Genomic DNA, 20,452 nt, shown 5'->3' with positions numbered 1-20,452 from the left:
ACAGTGCTCTCTGCTGCCACCTGTGTCTGTGTGAGGAACTGTCTAGAGCATAAGGGTCTTGCTATGGGGATTTGGTCCTGCTCTGGACAGTTCCTGACAAGGACAGAGGTGTCAGCAGAACATTGCAGTCAGACTGGAAAGAACTACACAACTTCCTGTGGAGCATACATTACGTTTTTTAAGCAGAAGGTAATTACATATCTATATATCTTTCTAGCACCAGTTGATTTGAAAACATTTTGCTTCAAATGTCAGGACCAAGATAAAAAGTGGTATTTTAAGTACCAGGGGGGGAACTTACCATTTTCAATGTTTATGATGCCCTTGGTATATCTTAAAGGGAACCAATCATCAAATTTTACCCTAAATAACGGTTGGCAAAGTGATATATAGTGTAAAATCTTTATCCTCATCATCCTCGGGGGACGCTCCTGCCCACTGGGATGGTGAAGATATAAACTTATATACTAGTCCCCACCTGCCCAATAAGTAGTCCCCTGGACGGGGAGCACCTCTTACCTAGTCCCGTGTCTTCGGCCGGCAGCGACACCCCCTCGGCTTGATTGACGAGCTGTGTCATGGCTCTGCTCTGTCTGTTCAGTGAACAGAGCAATGACGCGGACCGTCAATCAAGCGGAGGGGGTGTCAATGCCGGCCAAAGACAAGGGACTAGGTGAGAGGAGCCCCCGCCCAGGGGACTACTTACGGGGATGGCGAGTTCTAGTTTATAAGTTCATATCCTCTCCATCCCTGGGGGCAGCAGCGTCCCCCGGGGATGGTGAGGATAAAGATTTTACCCTGTATAAAACTCTTTGCCAAGCGTTATATAGGGTAAAATCTAATGATTAGTTCCCTTTAAATTGCCTGTTTTTGTCTTACTTATGAGACCAAATTTAACAAATTATTGCACATTGTTTAAATTTGTTTTAACTACATCTATGCTTTCGCAACTAGAAAACATACTAAACAAGATAACAACTCTGGGCTGAAGTCAACTTGCACAACATAATGTGCCTATTAATAATAATAAAAAAGCATTTTATAAATCTTGGACAAATGTTGGTTCAGGTGGTGGCACTTGAGCAGCTTGGCCCCGTCTCCTTGACACTTGGCTTAGAAATAAAAGAAGATTTTATGAGTTTGGAAACCAACTCCAGTGTACAATTTGTTTTTAATGTGCTTAGGGCTCATTCATACTATAGAATCTCTGTCCAGAGATATTCCGGGTGGAGATTAACAGGTGCACTAGGATCAACAAGTCTGCACAAGGATCGCCTAAAAATGCAGTATTTCAGCTAAACACTTTTTTTTTTTTTTACATATCAACTGGCTCCAGAAAGATTTCTAAATTAGAAAGAAAACTAGTGTGTGCAGCTCACAACCAACGACCGAGGTATATGTGGTTAAAATGATCAGTCCCCACTGATCGACAATAGTGAAAAATCTCAATAGTAATATATTAACCACACCTCAAGGATGATACACAATGAACAAAAATTATAGACAGTTAGATTGATAGAAATGCAATACAATTTATTATACAATGTTTGTCACAATATAAAATCAATTAAAAAATTATTTTGATAAAACATGAATAAAAATAAGACTGATAGAGCAATAATGTATATAATGTTTTACCATTGGGCCCTAATGGTATATGGAATTGAATATAGCACTGCTGTTTAGGTGGTTGTTAGGTTATCGGCCGATTGTCTGGCATAAACTGTTAGTCCGGCAAATATGTGGCTATAGCGTGAAACAGTCTTTGGTTGACAGACTAGGTTGTTCAGATTAATAGGAATTGGTTGTCTCTCACCCTGTCCACTGGTCTCCACACTGTGACGGGCCAATGATGGTAAAATTGCTGTGTTGTAGGCGATGGTTAGAATCCGTCTAGCGGCGGGGGCTTTGGCAAGAGACTCCCACGTCGGAGGTCCATAGCAGCGGCGTCCAGCTGTGTTGGTATCGGACCTCTACTTAACAAGCCACAACAGCGTTTGAAGCAAGTCTGTGCGGCAGGTACGTGAGACTCCCAGCTGATGTGATAGAAGGATAAACGGTTTGTTTCAATCAATGTGCCGGCTTCTGGAGGAGCAGTGCATATTTCTAATGCTCTATTCAGACTGTATCTAGACCTAGACGTGTTTCAGGGCACTTAAATAGACCCCTTCTTCAGTAGGAAAAGAATATCTTTCTAATTCTTTGCCTACTGAAGAAGGGGTTTATTTAAGTGCCCTGAAACGCGTCTAGGTCTAGATACAGTCTGAATAGAGCATTAGAAATATGCACTGCTCCTCCAGAAGCCGGCACATTGATTGAAACAAACCGTTTATCCTTCTATCACATCAGCTGGGAGTCTCACCTACCTGCCGCAAAGACTTGCTTCAAACGCTGTTGTATGTACAACTATCCCGTTCTGGCTTGTTAAGTAGAGGTCCGATACCAACATAGCCGCACGCCGCCGCTACGGACCTCTGACGTGGGAGTCTCTTGCCAGAGCCCCCGCCGCTAGACGGATTCTAACCATCGCCTACAGCACAGCAATTTTACCATCATTGGCCCGTCGCAGTACGGAGACCAGCGGACAGGGTGAGAGACAACCAATTCCTATTAATCTGAACAACCATTGTCTGTCAACCAAAGACTGTTTCACACTATAGCCACATATTTGCCAGACAATCGGCCGATAACCTAACGACCACCTAAACAGCAGTGCTATATTCAATTCCATATACCATTAGGGCCCAATGGTAAAACATTATAAACACTATTGCTTTCTCAGTCTTATTTTTATTTGTTTTATCAAATTAATTTTTTAATTGATTTTATATTGTGACAAACATTGTATAATAAATGGTTTTGCATTTCTATCAATCTAACTGTCTATAATTCTTGTTCATTGTGTATCATCCTTGAGGTGTGGTTAATATATTACTATTGAGATTTGTAAATTACTTCTATTAAAACATCTCAATCCTTCCAGTAGTTATCAGCTGCTGAAGTTGAGTTGTTCTTTTCTGTCTGACCACAGTGCTCTCTGCTTGTCTCAGGAACTGTCCAGAGTAGGAGCAAAACCCCATTGCAAACCTCTAATTCTTCAGACTGTTCCTGAGACAAGCAGAGGTGTCAGCAGAAAGCACTGATGTCAGATAGAAAAGAACAACTCAACTTTAGAAGGATTAAACATTTTTAATAGAAGTAAATTTACAAATCTGTTTAACTTTCTGGAGCCAGTTGATATAAGAAAAGGAATTTTTTGTACTCATTGTAAAATCTCTCTCTCTTAGTCTTCATTGGAGGGACACCGATACTGATGGTATATGACCCTGCCACTACGAGGCGCTGACACAAGGAAAAAAATTTGGCTTCTCCCTGGCAGGATATACCCGCCCACTGGAAGTAAGGTAATCAATTTTGTCACAAAGCAGTAAGAGAACCAACAAAGAAACATGTCCGAAGGACCCTAGAAAAGAATCCCGGATAAAAAAAACAATAACCGGAAAAGAGTATCCGGACAAAAAGAAAGAAATGGGTGGGTGCGGTGGCCCCAATGAAGACTACGAGAAAGAGATTTTACGGTGAGTACAAAAAATCTTTTTTTCTCGGTCGCTTTTCATTGGGGGACACCGATACTGATGGGATGTACAAAAGAAGTCCCCAAGGGTGGGAATAACAACCACCAGAGAAAGGCAATCAGTCCAGAGACCGAACCCACTCGTCCATAAGGTCTGCGGATGAGACCCTGGGCCAGAGAAAACCGAGGCCCAGAAACTGAGCTACTGGAAGATTCAACCGGCCATGGAGATAGACTAGAACGCCAAAGGAAGGGACCGTCCTATGCAGGGACTCTAACCTATGTCCATAAAGAGAGACAAGGAAAAGGTTGACCAGGAAGCCAGATGGGCCGGAACCAACCCAGAAGGAGGTAAGAAATCAACTCCAAGGAACACAAAACCAGACAGAGGGCTAGCTCAACTGGAAAACAAAAATGGAAAAAAGGGCACAACAAGAGAACCCCCTTCAGAGACAACCGCATCAAGAGAACATGGAGGGAAAACGCCAGAAAGAGCAGCGTACGCCAGAGCAGAATGCGAGCACAGAAGGTGGAGACCAGAAAACTACTGGAAAAAAGAAAGATGGAAACTCTAGAGAGGCACATAACAGTGACCTGAACATCAGCAGACCCAAAATCCCTGTCCCAGGGTCCAGGGAGGCGAAATTAGCTCGACTGGTAGAATCCAGATGACCGGAACGCCCTCCATCTCGGGAGTACATGGACCCCAAAGGAAGAGACAGAAGGTAAGAACGGCCAAAAAAGCAGCGTAACGCACTGAAAAGGGGGCATCCCGGAAAACCCGAGCGACAGACATGGGAACTGGAGGTTCCCCAAGCACCTGGAAGATGTGCGCCGGAAGGGTAAGGAAACCCAACGGCCGCGAAACTCCCCGGTTGACAAACTTCCGTGTCGAAACAAGAAGTGCGATACAGAGAGACCGCCCCACAAATGGAATCACGGAGAAGTCTGGGCAGGATCGCTACACATGCCCGAGACCTCAACCATCACTAAGGCCCAAAAATCAGGAGGGCCGACCTAGCAAAGAAGGCACACCACAGCATCCCAGGATAGTGTCCAAGACAATGAGACTAACTGTTCTTGGATCCCAGCGGTCCGAGCAGACCAGAGCACTGCAAAGCAATGTCCTGTCCGAACGGGAATGGAGGGGGAACAAAAAAGGAACCCAGCTGTGACTCCCAGGTTCTGGGCACAGTAAGGCTACCCCAGAAGACTGTGGTGTCAGTGCAGCACAAGTGACACTGTCAAAGGGAAGGATGAACACAGCCTCCAAGGAGATTGCGCCAAGGGAGGAAGAGAGCAATGGCAGGATCCAAACAACAGACGGTGGCTAGACCGGCTGTCACCGATCCATACATGATCGCATAAACTCTTCCAACAGAGGAGAGTGCCAAGGCTGCATGAGCAGCAGTAAATAACAGAGAAACAGGAAAAGAGCCAGGCTGAAATAGTGGGCAGTAAGCACAAAAGCAAAGGCTGCGAAAAGCTCTGTTGAATTCTCGCAGCAAATAAACAGGGCCCCGCCAGATACCTCACCATATAGTGGGAAGAGAGGGACGGCTCCATCTTGGCAATAGAAAGTGCTCAACAAAATAGTCCCCCCAATGGAGGGGAAAACAAGGGGTGGTCGAGATGAAACTCAAGCACTGAGCATGTCAAGCTCCCTAATCCCCATAACCCCTGTGGAAGGGGGAATGTCAAGTGCACCAGGCACTGAAGGAAGAGGGGAATGCCGACCTATGGCAATGGAATAAAGTACTGGGTGGACGAAGCCCCCAGGAACCCTGCGAGAACATATTGAGGAGCGGAGGATCAAATTTGTGTCCCCAGAGGGATCGGAATCCCAGACACTGGTGCAGGGCAAAGACACAAGACATGACTACAAATGCAAGCAAGTAGCACAAGCACACAGCAACCAAAAAAGTGTTGAGAGGAACCCCATTGGGGTGAAACCCTGGACCAGATGGGTGCCAATGGAGCCATCCCAGTCGAGTCTAAGGCGACAGAGAAGGCACCCGAGCCACCCTGCAAAGGAACCCAGGAAGATACCTGGAGGCATAGGGGGGGATGCTGAACTGACGGTGTCGCCCCCTCAGGACCCATGCCAGAACAGAGGAGTTCAACCGCAGCAGACCTGTGGAAACCAGATCACAGGAAGGCCCGAAGCACACCCCACCGACAGAGGGGAAGGTGGGCCCTACATGTACAGAGAGTCCATAGCATATGTAGGGACACTGACATGGTTACCCCACATATTGCGTATGCTTCCCTGACAGAGAACCCAACAGAAATTAGTATGCCGGAGGCGTATCGTATCTGAATCAAGGTAATTTGCCACATCAGGCCCCATATGAGGCGATGGAGGCAAGAAAGGGGCCCCCATATACAGTCCCTAGAAAAGAAGCCTAGCAGATATTAAGCTCATAAGAACAGATATTACAAGCCTGTAATAGCTATAGCATGTCAAGCGGGTCCCCACAAGAAGTAATGGAAATTAATACAATTTAATTAATGACCACAGGAGGGCGCCACCAAATGGTCAGAAATACTAGAAGCCCTTTTTTTGTGTGCGCGATAGTAATAAACATGGCAGGAAGGAACCGCGGGGAGCAATGCGCCCTGCGCTGTGAGTGGTTAGGATGCCCACTCCATGAGTAGCACGCATGCGGGCAGCCCCAGTAGCGGTGACGGCTTTGAGCAGCGAGCTATAGAAGCGCCTGCAAAGCAGCTGATCACAGCTCAGAGGCCGGGAGAGCGAGCGAGCTAGGCGCCGCTTAAGGTGCACAGAATAAAGGCGCAATAGAGCAGTGACGGCTCAGAGCAGCGTGCTATAGAATCACCTGCAGCAGCCGCACAGCTCAGAGGCCAGGAGAGTGGGCCAGCTGGAAAAGCTCCCGGCGGTCTGCGCTTAGGGAGGCCAGCGGTACTGCTCTGTCTATGGAGCGCTGCTGACCTCGGCAATGGTGGAGGGATGGAGCTGGAATAAAAACTGCCGGTCATAAGGATAACCCGTACAGCGCGCACACCTGGAGAGGAGGAGATGCCTGGCCTCCCAATTCGCACGCTGGCTGAGGGGGAGAAGAAGGGCAAAGCCCCGCACCGGCATAACCCCCTGAACTCCCGCCGGCTGAAGATAAAACAGCAGGCGGAGCAGAGGAACAGCAAGGCTGTTTAGAGGTGAGCTGGGAAGGAAAACACCTGCGGAGGGAAGCGCTGCAAAGGGCCAGCGGCTGTTCTCCAGGACCTAGTATGCAGAACACACGACCCCCTTCCCAGGGGACCCGAAGCGAGCCCCAGACATAAGTGCTCCCAATAAAGAACAGAGTCCATATTTTAAAGAGGAAGGGAGGGGGGTACATACACACATCTTCTATACTCATCTCAGGCATCTTCAACCAGCTTATGGCCACGCTGCATCATACCAGGCTAAGATAGCGGGGCGAGCAGGAGCAGTGGGGGACCCGGACCCAGGGTACAACCTCCAGGCGCTGGCCGTTGGCGATAAGGAGTTGACAGCCCATGCTCTTATGTTCCGTGCGCATACAGGGGAACAGGTAGCGCCATGCTCCTGAACCCCCACCTAAAAAAGGGAAACAAAAGGGAGGAAAAGAAAAAAAACTAACTAAACATCCCTTACTAGAAAATAATAATAATAATAATAATTAAAAAAAAAAGAGACCTGGTCTGGAGAGCACCAGTCCTGTGTCTTGCCTCCTACTGACACTAGCTAAAATTGATTACCTCACTTCCAGTGGGCGGGCGGGCGGGAGGAGCCGACTTTTTTTTCCTAGTATCAGCGCCTCCTAGTGGCAAAACGCATATACCATGAGTATCGGTGTCCCCCAATGAAGAGCAACCAAGAAAAAAAAAAGTTTTTTCCTGGAATACCCCTTTAATCTCGAAGCCTTCCAGGGCATATAAAATTCAAGACTGTTGCTATTGGAGACATCTACAGCCAATTTCCTATATCGCTGCTCCACTGACCCTAATGTTATATTAACTATATCCAGATTTCAAGGCACTATTGGAACATTATACAGCAAAGGGGTATACTGCATTTTATTATTTTACCCAAACTCACATTGTAAAGTTATTATCCCATATATGGTCTTTTTATACACTGCATTTTTACCTGCTAATATTTGTATTCTACATGTAATTTAACTGGATCTGTAGCAAAGGCCCTGTTCAGATACCAGTCCTTCAAGCCAACCTTTATATTATTTAAACTAAATAAATCAGTTATTTTAGATTAACCAGCTATATCTTATCTTTTACGTCTCATATATCTACAATTATCTAATTATCTTTTTTGTTTATACCTTGAGGTCTGAAATGTATATATATGTTATATAATATTTGATATAGTGTGTAGCCACCCATCTACTTGTTTTCTTTGTGACTATTTGTCATAGACCTCAACTTCTCTCCCTCCACTGTATAATGCTTTCAGATGCAGTTAACCGGTCCGGCAACCCAGCAGTCGTGCCCCCTTCATTCATGTCTATCGGAGGGGGCGTGAAAGATGGACTTTTGCTCCACAGCCGTCATGCCCACTCTCATAGACTTACTTTTAATGATAAAATCATGAATGCCTGTAGTTGCCACTAGAGGGAGCTTAGCAGCACACCGATTTTATTATTGCATTTATTGCATTTAATAGAAGACACTGATCTCCTAATTTTCAGGCAGACAGAATGACATAGTTACATGTTTTATAAGGTTGAAAAAGACCAGAGTCCATCAAGTTCATCCTATATCCCTAATGAGTCCCTACTGAGTTGATCCAGAGGAAGGCAAAAAAAAAAAAAACTCATACTAGAGGTAAAAATTTCTGAAAAATCTGAATAAATCCCTAGATCAACGTTCTGTCCCTATAAATCTAGTATCCAAAACTGGTAATGTTGTTACTCTCCAAAAATGCATCCAGACCACTTTTGAACTCTTTTACAGAGTTCACCATGACCACCTCCTCCGGGAGAGAATTCCACAGTCTCACTGCTCTTACAGTAAAGAACCCCCGTCTGTACTGGTGTAGAAACCTTCTTTCCTCTAGACGTAGAGGATGCCCCCTTGTTATAGATACAGTCCTGGGTATAAATAGATCATGGGAGAGATCTCTGTACGGCCCCCTGATATATTTATACATAGTTATTAAGTCTCCCCTAAGCCTTCTCTTTTCTAAACTAAATAACCCTAATTCTGATAATCTTTCTGAATGATATCTTTCGACTGTATATTTATTCAGGGGAGCTCTCGAAAAAAAAAACACCAACTCCTATTACGATAGATGTATAAAATAAATTTGCACATAATCTTTAACCAGCTTAGAATAAAAAAAAATTTACCAAAGTTACTAATACCTAAAACCAAAACCAGCTAAAATCACAAAAACACAAATAAAATGTGTTATATTTTACATTATAGATCTTGTATTTATTTTATGTGTGCAGTATTCCACAGTGTATTACACTCTGCTTGGTTTATATAGTTTAGTATAAGAATAGTACTGCAGGAGAAACAGACACAGTGTATTATACCCAGGAAAGGGCCTGAAGGAGCTGGTGCACGACTTCTATCTTTACTGTACTGTACTCTTTTGATTACTTTATGCCCTCTATAGTGTATCCGTTTTTTCCTGGAGCGGTTCTTTTAATTATAAAATGGGTCATCCAGTATTAGAATATTATAGCTGCTTTATTACAAAGACAGCACCACCCTTGTCCTCAGGTTGTGTGTGGTATTACAACTCCTCTCCATTCACTTCAATGGAACGGAGATGTAATACCACAAACAACCGGAGGACAAGAGTGGCACTGTGTCTGGAAAAAAAAGCATCTTTTTCTAATCCTAATGGAACTCAGCTGCAACACCACACACAACCTGAGAAAAAAGAGCTGCTCTGTTTCTGGAAAAAAAATAAAAAAAAATATTTGAAACCTGAAAAACACCTTTAAACTAAAGATCCAAAATATTCCTTAAACTAATAAAGACTAGTATATGGCAGTCTATGCAACCAGGGTGCATCCAGCTGTTGCAAAACTACAATTGCCCAGCCAAAGGTATGATGGGAGTTGTAGTTTTCCAACAGCTGGAGGCACCCTGGCTGGCAAACACTGCTATAGGCCATCAATATTAGATAGGTGGGGGTCCGACTCCTAGCACTCCCGCTGATAAACTCAATGACTAAATGCCAGGAGGTTATCAATTTATAAAGCCCAGATAAGATGTGAAACTCCTGCTGTCTCTGATACTTTGTATAATTTCTGCTTTTCTTTAGCAGACGTCCGTTGTATCAGTATGGGGCTTTTCAACAAATAGCCAAAGATACTTAAAAAAAAAAGAAACGGCACAGGTGTAGTAGACGTTGGTTTCACAGTGAAGTCTTCACGGTGACCATGTTGCCTGTAGTTACAGTTTAGCACCTTCTCCTTTCTTCTGCATGCGGTTCCTGGTCGGTTCGGTAAACACCAGTGGTTCTTGTATGACCGTGGCCGGGTAGTGATTGCCAAGAAGTTCCACCTCCAGTTTTTGTCCTGCTCCACTCAGCTGTATAGGCACATAGGCAAAAGCCATGCTTTTGTTGGTGGAGTAACTAAAGGTTCCAGATGTCGTGTTACCAACAACCTAAAGAAGAACATTTTGTTAGAGTATCTTCATTAGAAAGCTACTGTCACCCCCCCCCCCCCCCCCCAATAGTTCTGTCTATAGTTTGTCTGTCTGTTGTATAAATACTCAAGAATTATTTTATTTAAAGAGGAACTCCAGTTCCTATAAATCGAAGAACACTCCTTTTGTTACTGACATAAATATGTAGTAGAACAAAAAGGTATAAACAACTATCCTTCTATGTTAACACAATTTTGATTCTGCGTTGCATCTGACTATGAGGTGACTTTGGAAACTTTAAACTTATTCCTAGGTCCTTGAATGAAGAACATCACGTTGCTAGTCTGCGCTCACTTGTACATCAGGATTCAGAAAATCACGTTTAATTACCTTACCAATGAATCCCACTATACTCGCCGCTCCTACAAAATCAACCACATTAAACTGAGCTAAGTATATGTGTCACATTGATCTTAAGCTGTCTCATTGTTGCATTTACTGCTACAAAGCCCCCCACCTAGTCTGTAGGCATAGGGTTTAATCTCCGCTTTGACCTTTACCTTGCATACTGCTTTATGTTTAGTGAGGTTAAGTATGTGATTTAGTTACAGCATGGATGTGAAGACCGGATCAGAGAGTGCTTAACAGTGAAGCACTACAAATCCCACAGAAATAACCCCATATCCTCAATATCATACACATACAGTATCTCTCAAGTTAGTCCACCCCTTTTCGTAAATATTTTATTATATCTTTTTTACAACCTTGAAGAAATTACACTCTGCTCCAATGTAATGTAGTGCACAATATGTAGAATAGTGTTTAATGTTGTGCCCCCTCAAAACACAGCTATTAACTGTCTAAACCTTAAGTACACCCTTAAGTGGAAATGTCCAAATTGGGCCCAAAGTGTCAATATTTTGTGTGGCCACCCTTATTTTCCAGCACTGCCTTAAGCCTCTGGGCATGGAGTTCACCAAAGCATTACAGGTTGCCACAGGATGCCCCACAGATGCTCAATAGGTATTAGGTCTGAAGACATACTTGGCCAGTCAATTCTTTACCCTTAGCTTCTTTAGCAAGGCAGTGGCCATATTGGAGGTGTTTGTGGCAATTATCATGTTTGAATACTGCCCTGTAGCCCAGTCTCTAAATGGTGGGGGATCACAGTCACAGTACATGTTGGCATTCATGGTTCCCTCAATGAACTGTATCTCCCCAGTGCCAGCAGCACTCATGTAGGCCCAGACAATGACACTTCCACCACCAGGCTTCACTTTGTACTCCTCACCTGGTTGCCTGCACACACACACACACGACAACATCTGAACCATATAAGTTTATCTTGGTCTCATCGGATCACAGGACATGGTTCCAGTAATCTATGTCTCTAGTCTGCTTGTCTTCAGCAAACTGTTTGTGGCTTTCTTGTGCTTAATCTCTAGAAAAGGCTTTCTTCTGGGACAACAGCCCTGCAGACCAATGTATTGCAGTGTGCGGACAGGCTGACCCCCCCCCCCCCCCCATCCTTTCAACCTCTGCAGCAATGCTGGCAGCACTCATGCATCTATTTCCCAAAGATAATCTCTAGATATGATGGTGATCATGTACACTCAACTTCTTTGGTTGACCATGGTGAGGCCTGTTCTGAGTGGAGTGTGTCCTGTGAAACCACTGTATGGTCTTGCCAACCATACTGCAGCTCAGTTTCAGGGTCTTGACAATCTGCTAATAGACAATCTTCATATAGAGTAACAATTTTTTTTTTTTAGAGTCTCAAAGAGTTTAACATGAGGTGCCAGGTGAAAATGACCAGTAATAGAGAGTGGGAGATCGATAACACCAAATTTAAGACACCTGCTCCTCATTTACACCTGAGTTCTTGTAACACTAACAAGTCAAATGACACCGAAGAGGGGAATGGCTAATTGGGCCCAATTCGGACATTTCGACTTAGCTATTTGACAACAAAATTGAGTACATCTCTGTGTGTTGTCACATAAAAAGATATAATAAAATATGCAGGAAAATAATAGGGGGTGGGGGACTCACTTATGTGAGATAGTATGACTTTTATCTATGTATGTCCCCAGGTATGGCAGTGCTGATGGAGCCTCCGTGGCAGTGGTGACAATGAGGAGCACTATACGGAGGAGCGTGGCAGCCATATACACAGGCTGGCAGAAGATGGCTGCACTGCGCCCCAACATGTCCCCTCTAGTCTCCTTACCTCCCAGTCCACTAACACTTCCTGACCCCCTAGCCTGGTGGTAGTCTTTATCCTCCCCCAATTGAGGCTGAGGTGCTGCAGGCAGAGGAGCAGGGTCATCCAACCAGGACGGCCTGTAGCTGATCGCAGCCACAATGTTTGGGGCTCAGCGCCATGGCCTGCTGCTCATCAGGTGCAAAGGAAGAAGTGGGGGGTCAGAGGCAGTGATCACAGCTCTGCCTGCACACTGTGCACTAGCTCCTGTTCATTCTGCTGCGGTATGCCTTTCAGGGGGCATTGTTGGCGTCCAATTCTTCCCCTCTTTGCGAGGTATTCACAGCACCCACTTGGAGCAGTGGAGTGGACTGTAGTGCACCATGAGGCGGCATTTCTGCCTCCACATTTAAACTGCCACGCTAGGCCTGGGCCTTGTTGGCCTATTGGTAAATACACCACTGGCCTCAGCAAAGCCCATGTGAGGCCTGAAGGACCCCCACCAACCACCAGAACTGCAGAACCCAGTGTTTCACTGGCTGCAAGATTGTTCTCACTTTCTCCATCTGTCCCATAGACTTTTACTAGTGCAGCAGGGCCCACACTTAACCCTCCCTTTATTCCGACTTCTCCTGGGCTCCCGGTATTCATATATTTATCATTTATTCTATAGATAGGTGATAAATGTTTTTTGTAAGGTAACTATTTTATTCCCTTCAAGGCAACTTATCAACAGTTTCATGCTGTCCAAACCACAGGCATAAAACAGGGACAGACCCCTTTATTACATCCATCTATGATTTACTCTAAAAATGCAGCAGATTTTCAGAGGTATCATGGTTTAAGGGCTCGTTCTCAAGAGCAGATTGAGTTTAAAAAATGAGAAACCCTTTGAAAGGGGCGGGCTCTCTATGGGCTCTCCGCAGCTGATTAAAGCCAATGGGGTCTGCGGCGGATTTTCTGCAGCTGTGCGTTTGAAACAAAATCTACTCATGTGAACAAGCCCTAAAAGAGATTGGGAAGGGGGCTTGGATTCATCAAGGTAGCACCCAGCAACTTCTCCCCACCCTGATGGGATTAGTTGGTAGATTTCTCCATGTGTGTAAATAGGGAAAGAGAAATCACAGAAGATTCACTCAAAATAAATATATATACACATACACACACAAATACATATATACACTCTTTAGTCTGTGTATACTACCATTGCAATGCAGCTGAGAATTGCTGGCAGCCATTGAGGACCCAAGTTAAACTTTTGCACCAGGGTCCAAGAGCCTCTAGCTTTGCCCCTGATGGGAAGCAATCGTCCCAAGATTCTGTCACCCCCATCCAACACTTTGCCCGCTGGCCAGAAGTGAAAACAGGAGGTGGAGTGGAAAAAGCACTAGCTCCCACCGTAACATGCCTAGGAAGACTGTGTAATTGTCAGCGCAGGAAAGGAGAGACCTCTGCGGGAGCCACTGCGTTTCACGCCACAAGTTTCTACACACCAGGTGACACCAAACAGCACATGCAGAAGCGTGCTTTAAGTATGTGGAACTGGTTTTAGTTCCTTTGACCTACTATGTGATGAGTGCTAAGTGGCATAGTTACTTTATGTTTTTTCTGTTTGCTATTATCAGATAGTCATGTAGAGCCAACATCCTGTGCACAGCTCAGGTTTCTATGGACTATGAGAAGATTTCCAATTCACTTGCTATGATTAAATTCTTCTCACCTTCCCACTGTGCCAGATGCTTTCATTTCCCTCAGGATCAACGTTATCCGTTTCCAAGGTGAGATACACGAGTTTCCTCTGAAGCCCCTTCTCCTTTATTTGCTTCATGGCCCGCTTGCCAATAAAGTCCGCTTGCTGGAATCACATGAAATTAATGATGACAAATGAGCGCTGTGGTGCAGAGGCCAACATGTGTGCCAGACATTTACATATGTGCACAGCCTCCCCTACAAGTCCCATAGGCATCATCATCGCTCTGTGTCAATAAAAAGTCACGTATAGCGGTGATGCATAGGTGAAAGCAAAAATATGAACTGTGCATTTTTATCCTAAAAAGGATTTCTTTATGGATCACTGCTTTGTTTTCACCATTGTTTAAAATTCAAAGCAGCCTTGTTTGGGTAGAATATTATTTACAGAGAGAATATTAGTTATCCCTATAGAGTTCAGAGTTTGCTGCCCTTATTAATGGCTATTCACATCTTTGAATGTCAGATTCCTTAACCCCTTGGGGACGGAGGGTTTTCCAGTTTTTGCACTTTTGTTTTTTCCTCCTTACCTTTTAAAAATCATAACCCTTTCACTTTTGAAGCTAAAAATCCATATTAAGGCTTATTTTCTGTGCCACCAATTCTACTTTGTAATGAAATCAGTCATTTTACCCAAAAATCTATGGCGAAACGGAAGGAAAAATCATTGTGCGACAAAATAGAAGAAAAAATGCCATTTTGTAATTTTGGGGGCTTCCGTTTCTATGCAGTACATTTTTCGGTAAAAATTACACATTATCTTTATTCTGTAGGTCCATACGATTAAAATGATACCCTACTTATATAGGTTTGATTTTGTCGAACTTCAGGAAAAAATCATAACTACATGGAGGAAAATTTATACATTTAAAATTAAAATTTTCTGACCCCTGTAACTTTTTAATTTTTCTGCTTATGAGGGGATATGTCATTTTTTTCATGATATAAAAAGTGACCAAAAATACACTATTTTGGACGTTGGAATTTTTTTGCGCGTACGCCATTGACCGTGCGGTTTAATTAATGATATATTTTTATAATTCGGAGATTTCCGCACACGGCGATACCACATATGTTTATATTTTTATTTACACTTTTTTTTTTATGGGAAAAGGGGGTTGATTCAAACTTTTATTAGGGAAGGGGTTAAAGGATCTTTATTCACTTTTTTTTGCAATGTTATAGCTCCCATAGGGACCTATAACACTGCACACACTGATCTTTTACATTGATCACTGGTTTCTCATAGGAAACCATTGATCGATGTTTCTGCCGCTTGACTGCTCATGCCTGGATCTCAGGCACTGAGCAGTCATTCGGCGATTGGACAGCATGGAGGAAGATAGGGAGCATCCTGCTGTCTTAACAGCTGTTCGAGATGCCGCGATTTCACCGTGGACATCCCGAACAGCTCCCCGAGCTAACCAGCAGTGCTTTACTTTCACTTTAGACGCGGCATTCAACTTAGAACGCCACATCTAAAGGGATAATAGCATGCGGCGCCACGATCGGTGCCGCGCGCTATTAGCCACGGGTTCCGGCCGTTGTTAGAGGCCGGGCCCGACGTTATAGAAAGGGAGTGGGATGAGGGTGCCCTCCGTCCCCGTGGAGTTAAAGGGGTACTCCGGTGGAAACCTTTTTTTTTTTTTTTTTTTAAATAACCTGGTGCCAGAAAGTTAAACAGATTTGTAAATTACTTCTATCTTAATCCTTCCAGTACTTATCAGCTGCTGTATGCTCCAGAGGAAGTTGTTTTCTTTTTGAATTTCTTTTCTGTCTGACCACAGTGCTCTCTGCTGACACCTCTGTCCAGAGGAACTGTCCAGAGCAGGAGCAAATCCCCATAGCAAACCTTCTCCCGCTATAGACCATTTCTGGCACGGACAGAGGTGTCGGCAGAGAGCACTGGGGTCAGACAGAAAATAAATTCAAAAAGAAAAAAGAACTTCCTGTGGAGTATACAGCAGTTGATAAGTACTGGAAGGATTAAGATTTTTTAAAGATTTTTTTGGACCCCCCTGCAATTAGACTTGAGGGGGTAAATTGTCCTATGCCACAGTACTTCTTTAACAGGGCTATATTTACTTGGGCACCCAAGGTGGCAGTGTTGAATGGGGCAGCACTTCAGTGATAAAACAAAAAAACAAAAAAAAAAAAAAAACGATAAATATATTGGATGTAGCTGCTGCAGGAGTGCTTTGGCCCATGGGTTGTATCCACATGGGTCAGAACAGATTTGCAGCCACCTATTATGTTGTAGATTTGTGATTTCACCACTTTCTTTATATAGAGGGGAACTAGACCGTGAATCTACAACAAAACCTGAATTTATGAATGCTTTCTTTGCTGCTTATTAAGACAGATCTGCATGTAAAATCCTGGATCACCCCAACGTGGTGTATGTAGTCCGAGTACTTAGGGCATCATGAACTGTAAATACTATGTGCACATGACTTATTTTTCTGCTTTGAAAAATGTGCAGCACAAATTCCATGGGTAGCCTTAGATTTCTGCTGCCTATTTTTACTCTTTTGAATTATTACGTTTCTGTGGTTTCGGACATATTAGCCCCATTCAATGGGTCTCCAATGCATTTACCATGTCCATTGTGATCTTAAACATTTACTTCTAATGCACTCCGTTTTGGTGCTTATTTTGTATTTCTCCTGCACTGAGAATTCCTCTGGTTTGGTAGTTCACTGCCCAACAAGTAACTGGGACCATGATTGTGTAGAAATAATTCAAGGATCCTGGGGTCCCCGCAATTGGACCCGAACAAGTTAGGAAGTGAAGACATATCCTAGCTAGCAATATGCCATCTCATCCCATATTTGGTTACAATGGGAGGCTGCTGCACCAAAATTTACCAAGTGTAATTCTGCTTGGAAATTCCCTAGTGTCAATGCACCCGAAAATTTTTCTCAAACTGTTTACGTACAGTAACTCAGTGTTTTCCAAACAGCGTGTCTCCAGCTGTTGCAAAACTACAACAAGTTAATGCAGTGTTTTCTAAACAGTGTGTCTCCAGCTGTTGCAAAACTACAAGTCCCAGCATGCCCGGACAGCCGAAGGCTGTCCGGGCATGCTGAGACTTGTAGTTTTGCAACAGCTGGAGACACATTGTTTAGAAAACACTGCATTGACTTGTTAAATCACCCATTAGGGGGCAGTGTTGTACACTGTATCTGGCTAGTCCTACTCAAATACAGTAATCAGTATGGTATATAGGATGCCAAATGAAATATAAAAGTATCTTTACTCATTTTTCCTTTTGTGTCCGTGTTCTACAATAGTTTCTAATTCATACATTCGAACATAAATCTCTTTCAACTTGGGACCATGGTTGAGATTAGAGATGAGCGAATTTACAGTAAATTCGATTCAACACGAACTTCTCGGCTCGGCAGTTGATGACTTATCCTGCGTAAATTAGTTCAGCCTTCAGGTGCTCCGGTGGGCTGGAAAAGGTGGATACAGTCCTAGGAGACTCTTTCCTAGGTCTGTATCCACCTTTTCCAGCCCACGGGAGCACCTGAAAGCTGAACTCATTTATGCAGGATAAGTCATCAACTGCCGAGCCGAGAAGTTCGTGACGAATCGAATTTACTGTAAATTCGCTCATCTCTAGTTGAGATTTATGTAAAAGACCTTTCCCACCAACCTTGTTTAGCTTTATAAAGTACTGTAGTCCGGCCTCCAGGGGGTTCGTGTCACAATTCATCTGAAAATAACAGATGCAAAATGTTATCAATATTTTACTGATCATTATTATCTATAAAGGCAAAGAAAGGATTCATCTACTTACAATCACACAATAGAACCTCTAAAAGTGACCCCCCAATATGGTCCTTATTACAACTACCTATTTAGTTTTCTTTTTTGGTACTAATGCACTCTTTAGGGGTTCAGGACCTTTTCAGCCCCAATAGATAATAGGGCAAATGGGATTGTTTAATGCCATGAGTTTACTAAGTTGTTATAGAATTAACAATGTTTACTAAACAAACTTACTATACCCAGTAAACTAGTTTTTGTTGTCATTTTACCCATATCTAATGTTGTAAAATTAACATTGTTTACTAAACAAATGTACAATACTCAGTAAATGTAGTTTATTTCAGCTGTCATGTTACCTGTGTCTTCTGGGGAATAAAGCATTTAAAAAAAATTTTTTTTTTTAAGGCTAGTGGTATCTAGTGTTATTCTTTAGTTGTGTGTGTCTTCCCCAACCCCCTGCTGCTTTCCTTTACATCCTGTCCATGCAGGAAATGCCCTCTTAGCCAATCACGGGTCGCAGAAGTCACCTGCCTCCACCACTCATTGGCTGATCGGGCCGTCTCTGGAGGGACAGGATGTGAGAGAATGTAGGAAGACACAGAGAGCACTGGAGAATGGCACTAGCGGGAGATCAGGGCAGGTGAGTATGGTTTATTTTATATTTTTGCAGCACCTAGACTCAGCAATTTTCCCTGGAAAAAAAACAAAAAAACTTTAAATATGTGAATTTCTGTGTAGATTAAGATGCTGATTTCAACACATCATCCGAGTATCTGCAAAAGATGCAGTATTTCCCATTTATACCCTGCATTTATTCACTGCATTGTTCTGCATGGTCTCTGCATTGAAAATCTGCAATAAATCATCCACTTGTGAATGTGCCCTAACACCATATTTGTTGCCGCCAAGCTTTTACAGAAACAGAAATAGCAAAATGATGGCTGAATATAATTTCAGAAAAGGACAACTTGAGTCTGTGTATTACTTGGCCAGCCATCCATCTGATGAGGAAGCCATGGGTGCAGAAAGCTGGTCCCCGATGGCAGCGTCAAACTGAAAAAAAAACTGTCTGATCCGGCTCAACGTACTGTCCGCAGGTATCTTACCTCCGCTCCCCAGGCACGGAAAGCCTTCTCCAGTCTTAACACATTCATGGCATATGTACCAAAGTTATCAATCCCTTCTTCATCTCCCGCCTGCATGATCTTGTTGTACAGCCCTGATGTGTCCTCCCGCTTGTGGTACAGCTCCCAGCCCAGCTCACCTAAGGAATAAGGAAACCAGGTATCCAAAAATTAATCACTAAACTACCATAGACCCCCAATGATATTCTGACCTAGCATAAATTAATTTCGCACGGTCCTTGTTTTTAGGCAGCAGCATAACAGCCCCCATACAACGGTATGCGAGTATAGTCCTCTCTATTATATGTATCCTGGACTCGGTAAGCATCTCTTCTTTATTTATACTGAGTGCTTTTTATCTGTATCTTTTTCAGATGGGATCTTCTACCTATGTGACCCTCCTATTGATATGCTGAGGCTCGGGGTCGGTTACTTTTTCTCCCTGTCATCTTGGAATTGTCCATAAGCAGGTTATCACTCCTGCCAGGGATTTGTATATATGAAATATACCGTATAGCTGAGGATTTATCTTTAGTATGTTTGGGCTTGCTGCTGCATTCTTGTGACTGGTTCTGACACCTATCCATATGACTATATATTTCTAATTTTTCCTCTGCTTTCTATCTACCCCTGATGAAGTTCTTTATGAACAGAAACGCGTTGGGTATTTAGAAAGGAAAAAAAAGGGGTTCTTATGTTATGATATTTGGTGTACAGAATATCTCGCTTGTATGCGAAAAATTGGGGAGCTGCATCTCTGTTCCCCTTTCTGTTTTCACTTGTTTTGGTGATAGGGCACTTTATATACACATACATACCCAAGTCTCTATTATTTGGTGTGATTTTTAATATATCTGGAATAAAAGCTATATTTTATGGTACCTACTTAGTTGTTGCACTGTTGGTTACCCGTAGGTTTAAGTACTTGTCTGCGTATGACTATTTATATACGTATTTATGTATTAGCTCATAAACCTAAAAGCAGGCTTTGACTGACCCACTGAAGAACAGGTGGATTCCTTAGTGCCCACACATGGCAAAAACACATTTGTTTTGAACAAATCACTAAATTGGCGATGTTTTTTCTGCATTCTCAAGGTCTTAAAGGGGAAAACAGGTAATATTAGGATGTTACTTTAGGGTGGGTCCCTAGGTACACCAGTACGATAAAGTCTAAAAGGATGATGTGTATGGACTTCCTACTTCTTCCTAGGCCACCATGACTAATTTGTACAAACCCCTATTATACCGTAGAATTTAGGAAAACCCCATTACAACCTAGAATTTTGGCTAGTATGTAATTACCCTCATGCTACCTAGAACTAAAAAGATATTACCCATTTATACATAACCCCCCCAGTGATAATAAAGTATTCGCCTTTAGCCATACTAGACTACAGAAGTATTTTGGATTAC

General features: G+C 43.3%; 1 protein-coding gene across 1 annotated transcript in view; it reads right to left on the bottom strand.

Annotated features, from left to right (window-relative positions):
- Positions 1 to 8,943: 8,943 nt before the first annotated feature.
- Positions 8,944 to 20,452, bottom strand: part of DMGDH (dimethylglycine dehydrogenase) — a 63,234-nt gene continuing 51,725 nt past the window's right edge. Inside the window, exons 13-16 of the mRNA XM_056541607.1 lie at positions 19,019 to 19,176; positions 17,797 to 17,856; positions 14,107 to 14,241; positions 8,944 to 10,201 (exon numbers count right to left, since the gene is read on the bottom strand). Coding sequence (XP_056397582.1) covers positions 9,986 to 10,201; positions 14,107 to 14,241; positions 17,797 to 17,856; positions 19,019 to 19,176 — 569 coding nt within the window. The 3' untranslated portion in view covers positions 8,944 to 9,985. The remainder of the gene's footprint in view (positions 10,202 to 14,106; positions 14,242 to 17,796; positions 17,857 to 19,018; positions 19,177 to 20,452) is intronic.

Source organism: Hyla sarda, chromosome 1 (genome assembly GCF_029499605.1).
Source record: "Hyla sarda isolate aHylSar1 chromosome 1, aHylSar1.hap1, whole genome shotgun sequence".
NCBI lineage: Eukaryota > Metazoa > Chordata > Amphibia > Anura > Hylidae > Hyla > Hyla sarda.
This window is presented reverse-complemented; position numbering and strand designations above follow the sequence as displayed.